General features: G+C 42.0%; 1 protein-coding gene across 1 annotated transcript; it reads left to right on the top strand.

The window, feature by feature from the left end:
- The first annotated feature begins 355 nt into the window (after positions 1 to 355).
- Positions 356 to 7,696, top strand: LOC138838132 (olfactory receptor 10AD1-like). The gene is made up of 3 exons (XM_070037270.1): positions 356 to 452; positions 3,043 to 3,106; positions 6,754 to 7,696. Exons 1-3 carry the CDS (start codon positions 356 to 358, stop codon positions 7,694 to 7,696), a joined length of 1,104 nt encoding a protein of 367 aa, XP_069893371.1.
- Positions 7,697 to 8,011: the final 315 nt, after the last annotated feature.

The raw sequence follows: 8,011 nt of genomic DNA, 5'->3' as shown, positions 1-8,011 counted from the left end.
GTGCTGGACATTGTCTCACAGAATAGTCTTAGAAAGGCCTAGTACAAAACTATCTTCAGGGATAAGGTTGAAATATTAGGTTTCAAGGATAGATAGTTTGCCTTATTCCAGCTGGCTCCCAACTGCAACTAGTTGAAAGCTCATATGTATGTCTGTGTGTGATGGGATGAAAAAGGAAGAGAAGGTGAGGAAAGCACTGGAAGAAGGAGCCCAGATGACAAGTCTATAAATGAGCAACCTTACTCTGTACCTGCAACAAGCACAGCCAATATCCTCCTTGGCATGTGCCAAAAACCATGGACAAGGCCAGTGAGTGAATTCACTCTACTATGAAGCTGACCTTGTCTTTATGAGCATGCTCAGAAGTGAATGTACCCTGGCTACCTCAGTGACCATCTGTGTTCACATCACCTGGGACTCTGCACACCGTGGTCCTCGAGGAGAAGTGGCAGGTCTTGACTCTATAGGTCTACCTAAGTCTCTGTTGTCCTGGCTCTTCTGTTAGTTACTGCCTCTGTTTCTTCGCTCTGTGTTTCCCTCAGGTTCTCCAGGTTGCCAGCCTGCCCTTTTGGTACTTGTTGATGGGCAGATGGCTTGGATGTGCCTGAAATGACCAGCCTGGCTTGCACAGATCAGTCTCCAAAGGCTGGGGATGGGGAGGAAGACTCCCAGGTCAGTCTCTTGTTTCTAGAACTTGGGAGGGTTCCTGCTCCTTAGTTCTTATTCTATCTCATTGGGAAGGCATGGCCCAGCCTGTTGGCAGCCTCTAGGACTCTTTTCCATATTGGTATTTTGTCTCCTCTTATTTATTTATTCATTTTGTCTATACATTAGGGCTCTTGCTACCTGTGTCTGCTGATGAACTAGGTGTATTAATCTACCCTACAGTCCTCGATTATACTATAATGCTTTCTTTGGCTTTCACCTTTTTCCTTCTCTTATGTTTAGTGAGATTTCTCTCCCAGGATAGATTCTCTTCTTCCAACTATTAGTCTCATTTTCAACTCTGAATCTTCCTCATTTGGTCTGTGCATGTCTGTACATTTGCCCCCTAATTAATTGATATTTTTCTTTCTTGTTCCCTAGGGAAGGAGGCTAAGAAATGACTCAAGGATGGTCCCTTCTTTTCTTTTCATTTCTTTTATTGTGCCAATCCTGGGGCTTGAACTCAGGCCTGGACACTGTCCTTGAGCTTTTTTATTCCAGGCTAGTGCTCAACAACTTGAGCCCTAGCTCTACCTCTGGCTTTTTGGTGTTTAATTAGATACAAAGATTCACGACATTTCCTACCTGGTTTGGTTTTGAACCATGACCCTCAGATCTCAGCCTCCTGACTAGCTAGAATTACAGATGTGAGCCAGCCATGCCCAGCCAAGGATAGCTGGGCATCTAAAAAGAGATTATGATGCACAGCAGAGATTCCATGGTTGTTGCTTTCTCTCCGTGTTGTTATTGTTTTTTTTTGGGGGGGGGGAGGGTGGTTAGCAATGCTTCTAGGAGCCAGATTCAGAGGCAAGGCTCCCAAATCGATCAGGAAAAAGCCAAAGTAGAGGTAAAGTATTTAGGAAACATTGGGAAGGATTAGACAGGGTGAGTGAGAGCCTCTCTTCTCTCTGGGTTTCTGCAGGAACATTTCAGCAGATGAGTGGGAGGCTGGCCAAGTCCTGCAGTGTTCCTTCTATGAATGAGGGAAGCCTTGGGGAGATGAGAAGAAACAGAGATCAGAACTCGCTCATGTTTATTGTCTAGTCCACGCCAGGCACTCATTATGTCATTTTAGTTCATCTTCATTTTAGAGGAAAAAAGAAGTGGAGACTCCGCCAGCCAACCCCACACATTGAGTCATATTCTATGTAAGGCTTAAATCAGTATTTTACTCTCCTTTGTGCTGGGCATCACTGCTTCTTATATATGATAAGCTTAACTTTTGGGTGCATTTTCTAAATGCACAAACACTTAATATTCTATATTTTTAATTTATACATCAGCTTTCCAAATCATTTTAAAATGATTTGATCTAGAAGCCAAAGGATTAAGTGGTCAGGGGAAAACATTTTGTAAGTGATTTACCTTGAGTCACAAAGTCATTTCAATTTCTGACCCAAATTTGACTCAGAGTAAGCCTTGGAATTCTGCTTTTCATTAACAAAAGAATATTATTTATATTGATAGTGTGCACTGTAATATTGTAATCTAGTATATGTTGAAAAATATGGTTAAAAATAACCTATTTTCTATGGCATAGTTCTTTACTAATAAAAACATGTAAAATGTATTCTCCCATATTTAAGATTATACAATATATTGTGGTCAAGTATAGTCAACATGCTCTAAAGCAGATTTCTTGAATTTATTGTCCCCAAGTGAAGTTTTGTGCCCATTAATAAACAGCTCCCCTCATCCCAGATTACTTCACTCAGGATAATGGGATAATGTCCTCTAGTTTCATCTCTCTTCTCCCTACTGACAGACTCCAATGGTTTTGTTTTGTTTTGTTTTGTTTTGTTTTGTTTGGTCGGTCATGGGGCTTGAACTCTGGGTTTGGGCCCTGTCCCTGAGCTCTTCAGCTCAAGGCCAGTGCTCTACTGCTTAAGCCGCAGCACCACTTCCAGTTTTCTAGTGGTTTTATTGGAGATAAGAGTCTCATGGACTTTCCTGCCTGAGCTGGCTTTGAGCTGTGATCCTCAGATCTCAGCCTCCTGAGTAGCTAGGAAGCTAGGATTACAGGCGTGAGCCACTGGCACCCTGCGACTCTAATACTTTTAAATGACTAGTTATTTCTTCATGTATGTATAGGTATATATGTGTGTGTGTGTGTGTGTGTGTGTGTGTGTGTGTGTGTGTGTGTGAATTTATATACCACATTTAAAACTATTCCTGTAATGATAGCTGTCATTTGATCCTATATCTTCACTATTGTAAATAATGCTGCATTGAAATTAAGTGGAATTATCTCTTTAATACACAGATTTCATTTCTTTCAATATATAGCCAGATATATACTGCTGGATCATATGGTCGATTTATTTTTAATTTTTTCAGGAACCTCTACAATGTTTTGCCTAATGGTTGAAGCAATTTTCATCCACACCAACAGTGTGCAAAGGTTTGCTTTTCTCCATATTCTTGCCAACACTCCTAAAAGGGGTGAGGTTATATTCCACTGTGGCTTTAATGCACATTTCCATGCTCACGTTGTACATGTTCAATGTTGATCATTTGAAATGATGGCATTGTGAATAAGGAGAATTTGATTCTTCCTTCCCTTTTTGAAACTCTATAATTTCTTTCTTTTGTTTTATTTTTCTGGTGAAGCAAAAATCACTAATATTACTAATATCAAATAGGAGTGAGGAGTGTAGCCCTCATTATCTCATTTCTGAGTTTACAGGAAATTATTTCAGGTTTTCCTTATATAGTATGAGGTTGACTATACATCTATTCTGTGTATATATATATATATATATATATATATATATATATATATATATATATATTGGGTATAATTCTTCTATTCCCAGCTTCTTCAAAGCTTTTATTATAAAAGAATGTTGAATATTTGTCAAAGGCATTTTTGTAAATGCATAAGATTTTTATCCTTGCCTCTGTTTAGGCACCACATTATGTTTATTGATTTGTGTTTATTGAACCATACTTGCATCCATAAAATGGAACCAAATTGATCATGGTAAATGATTTTTTTTTGTCAGTCATGGGGCTTGAACTCTAGGCCTGGGCTCTGTCCCTCAGCTCTTTAGCTCAAGAAAAGCACTCTACCACTTGAGCCACAGCACCACTTCCGTTTTCTGGTGGTTTATTGGGGATAAGAGTCTCATGGACTTTCCTGCCTGGGCTGGCTTTGAACTGTGATGCTCAGATCTCAACCTCCTAGTAGCTAGGATTACAGGTGTGAGCCACTGGTGCCCAGCTGGTAAATGATCTTTTTAATGCTCATTCTTAAAAGATTTGTTTCAGAAATCATAGTCACAAGGTCAAGGGTTTTTCTTTTACAGACAAATATGGGTTTGTCTCAAGTTAAAAACTAAACACTTTTCTTTTGTTGCTAATATTTCTTCAACTAACAGGGGTGTGTGTAGTTTGTAAGTTAAGGATGGAGATAAAAACCATAAATGTAGAGAATAATATTATTCAGCAACAAGCAGCTTTTATGGGCATGAAATATTTCACATCTTTTACCAATTGCTGTACATATGTACAGTAATTCTTGTAAACATTCATTATGAATAGTAAAGAACTAACAATATCAGTAGACATTTCTCTCTTCCAGAGCGGACCTCTAGGACAGACCATCCTCCTTGGACAAGCAATGTTTTAAACATCATGAGATCTTCTCTGTTACTTGCCAGAGTAATTTGGTGACAAATGTCATTGTCAGCAGAAAAGCAGAATGAGGTAGGCTATTATTACCAATAAATTATCCTACTTATTCAGATAAATGCCTGCTTGCGTTGCTGGCAATAGTATCCAATGAGACAGTCAATGTTGGGTATCAAAGCATACTGTACGTGGCAAAGTAAATTCTTGAACTTCTTAATGATTTGTTGGGTTAAGCTTCAATATCTCCTTAAGAAACTCCAAGAACTGGGTGCCAATGGTTCATGCCTATAATTCTAACTACTGAGGAGGCACAAATTTGAGAACTATAGTTCGAAGCCAGCCTGGGTAGGAAAATCTGAGACTTTTTATCTCCAATTAACTAGCAAAAGCAATAAGTGGAGCTGTGACTCAAGTGGTAGAGCACAAATTTTGAGAGGAAAAAAAAAGCTGAGAAACAGAGCCCTGGTCCTGAATTCAAGCCCAAGGACCAGAACAAAAGAAAACAATCCCCAGGATTCTTGAATTCTAACTCACTGAGACATTCAACATGTCCACTGAGTGCAGGATTCCCAGCCACACCGGAAATAGTAGAATCTCTCCTTCAATTCCATCTGTGCACACTTAAAAGAAGTCCTTTATCTAAGAACCTCTTGAAGTGAGGAGGATACTGCCTAGACACTGCCTTGCCCTGCCAGTAGAGCATAACTAAAGGGAATCTAGACCTGCAAGGAGTGGCAGTGACAGAGTGGGTAGCAGCAGTGACTAGTGGCGGGGCTGGAGGGGGAGGGGGGCGGTGAATCTGGGGAAAGCTGAACTACTAGGTAGATCTTGACACGATTGTTTCCGGAATTGTGCAAATTACTTTCCCAGGAGAAATAGCACTAAGACTTGGAATGCTTCTATTGTTCTGAAACTTCATGCTACTCACCATCTTAAAGCAGGTACACACATGACTCACCATGTTTTTCTTCTATCAATATACACCTTTAAATGTCTCGCAACTACTTCTTAATTGTGATCTTCTGTACGCTACAAGTGCCATGCTCTCCCTTCAACTCACTCCATTCCTCCATTCCTTAAACCATTCATCTGATACAGGCCACAGGCATAGTTAGCGCTCTTGCTTCTCTCTCTCTCTCTCTCTCTCTCTCTCTCTCTCTCTCTCTCTCTCTCTCTCTCTCTCTCTCTCTCTCTCTCATCTCTGAGTGCAAAAGTGGCTAATCTTTTAATATTGAAGGCCTTGTAACAGAGGGCCTGACCAAACCAGGCATAGTAGATTCTTGGTATCCCCCTCATATTTGAGTCCAATGAGACCACCATTGAGGAAAAACAACAAATACCTAGGATGCCTAGAGTTTAGTCCTGTACAATAGATACTTGGTTCATTTTTCCCACAATACCACCAAACTCCTGACAGAAACTTGCTGCATTTCAGCAAATCTAAATTTTACACTTGATCATTTAAATGGAGCACATTTACTTTTGCCATGCTTTATTGGCACCAATTGCTGTGGTATAGGAGTGTTTTCACTTGGCTAAGGGATAAGAAAGACTTGGCAAATCATCTGGTGATTTGAACATAACATAGGACTGAGAACTTTTCCATATTAATTGACTGTATAATAATGTGTGTGAATTTTAAAATGTTGAGATTTCTTCTCATTATTTGTTATTTACTACTTTTTTAAATAAATTCATGAAGAAGGTAAGCTTATTGTAAAGGGTAATCCTAACCTTCTTGATCTTTAGTAATTTTTTGGGGGGGTCCGGTCGTGGGGCCTGAACTCTGGGCCTGGGCGCTGTCCCTCAGCTCTTCAGCTCAAGGCTAGCACTCTACCACTTGAGCCACAGCGCCACTTTCTGCTTATGTGGTGCTGAGGAATCGAACCCAGGGCCTCATGCATTCAAGGCAAGCGCTCTACCACTGAGCCATCTTCCCAGCCCGATCTTTAGTAATTTTAATAACAGAGTCTGGGGACCCTGGTGTGAGTGTGTGTGTGTGTGTGTGTGAGTGAGTGTGTGTGTGTGTGCATGCACTTATGCATGCTAGAACTAGGATTGAACTCAAAGCCTTGCACACTCTGCTTTCTTGCTCACAGTTGGCATTCTATCTCTTGAGTGAAGCATCTAGTCTGAGATTTTGTTAGTTAATTGGAGATGGAGTCTCAAAGACTTTTCTGCCAGGGATGGCTTCTAGCTACAATTCTCTAGATCTCAATATCCTAAATAGCTAGAATTACAGGTTAAATCTGTCATTTTTACTACTCAATTACGCTTCCAATTTACTAGACATTAATGAGTTCCAAAATGATTTCTACCACTGTCTCATGGTTGGCTTTCTAGACTTAAATGAATACCCTGCATTACCCTACAATAATCTCGACTGTGCTTTTTCTGTCCTCCATCTTCAAACAGGCCCCATACTGTGGATGCAAGCAACAGCAGCACAGTCACAGAGTTCATCCTTGTGGGCTTTGAGAAGAGCTCCCCTTCCACACGGGCATTCCTCTTCACCCTCTGCCTAGCCCTCTACAGCCTCGCCATGGCTATGAACAGCCTCATCATCTTCATCACTTGGACAGATCCCAGGCTCAACAGCCCCATGTACTTCTTCCTCGGCCACCTGTCTTTGCTGGATGTCTGCTTCATCACCACCATCATCCCACAGATGCTGGTCCACCTGCTGACCAGGACCCATGTGGTCTCCTTGGTCTCCTGCATGACCCAGATGTATTTGGTCTTTGCCATGGGTGTGGCAGAGTGCATCCTCTTGGCCTTCATGGCCTATGATCGCTATGTTGCTATCTGCCACCCACTCAACTATGCCCAGATCATGAGCCAGCAGGTTTGTGTCAGCCTGGTGAGTACTTGCTGGATCTTTGGGATGATCAATGGCATCTTTCTGGAGTACATGTCATTCCAGAATCCCTTCTGCAGAGATAACCACGTTGAGAACTTCTTCTGTGAAGCCCCCATAGTGATCGCCCTCTCCTGTGGGGATGTCCAGTTCAGCATGAAGATGATCTTTGCTGATGCCACCGTGGTGCTGCTGAGCCCCACAGTGCTTGTGGTCATCTCCTATGTCCGCATCCTGGCCTCCATCCTCAGCAAAGCCTCCTCCTCAGGTCGGGGAAAGACCTTCTCCACCTGTGCCTCCCACCTGACGGTGGTCATCCTTTTATACTCATCGGCTATGTTCTCTTACATGAATCCCCGCAGCACTCATGGGCCTGACAAAGACAAGATTTTTTCCCTCCTCTACACCCTCATCTTTCCCATTTGCAACCCCATCATCTATAGTTTCCGCAACAAGGAAATGAAGGGGGCCATGGGGAGAGCCCTTGGGAGAACTGTCTAGAAGGCCCTGGCGAAGAAGCTCCCTCACCTGTGGAGGGCGAGGTTGCCCCTTCCCAAGCTTTGACAAATGAGTCACTCCCCAGTGCTGAAAGGCTCTAGGAAAGGGTTTATGGTGTCCTTGGAACCAGAGTCACTGAAGGTTCCTCATGCTGTCTGAGGTCCCTCTATGTGTTATCATTTCCAGCATAGACTGATCCTCCCTGATGCCATTCAGAAACAGGTTTTCTGAATTAGAGACACAGGTGCTGTGGAGAGGGAGTTTATTTTGAGAAAGGTCAGACAGGCATGCTTTTCATGAAAACGTGATTGAAGAAGT

The sequence above is a fragment of the Dipodomys merriami genome, unplaced genomic scaffold (genome assembly GCF_024711535.1).
Source record: "Dipodomys merriami isolate MVZ:Mamm:240054 unplaced genomic scaffold, mDipMer1.0.p SCAF_10, whole genome shotgun sequence".
NCBI classification, from domain to species: Eukaryota; Metazoa; Chordata; class Mammalia; order Rodentia; family Heteromyidae; genus Dipodomys; species Dipodomys merriami.
Note: the sequence above shows the minus strand (reverse complement) of the source record. Positions and strands in the feature narration are given on the sequence as shown.

Bases quoted from the DNA above. Each gene is read 5' to 3' on its own strand.
- LOC138838132 (XM_070037270.1), top strand. From the start codon at position 356: ATGCTCAGAAGTGAATGTACCCTGGCTACCTCAGTGACCATCTGTGTT. The intron at 453-3,042 runs GTCTTGACTCTA...TAATTTTTTCAG, and splicing joins TCCTCGAGGAGAAGTGGCAG to GAACCTCTACAATGTTTTGC. The intron at 3,107-6,753 runs GTTTGCTTTTCT...ATCTTCAAACAG, and splicing joins CACACCAACAGTGTGCAAAG to GCCCCATACTGTGGATGCAA.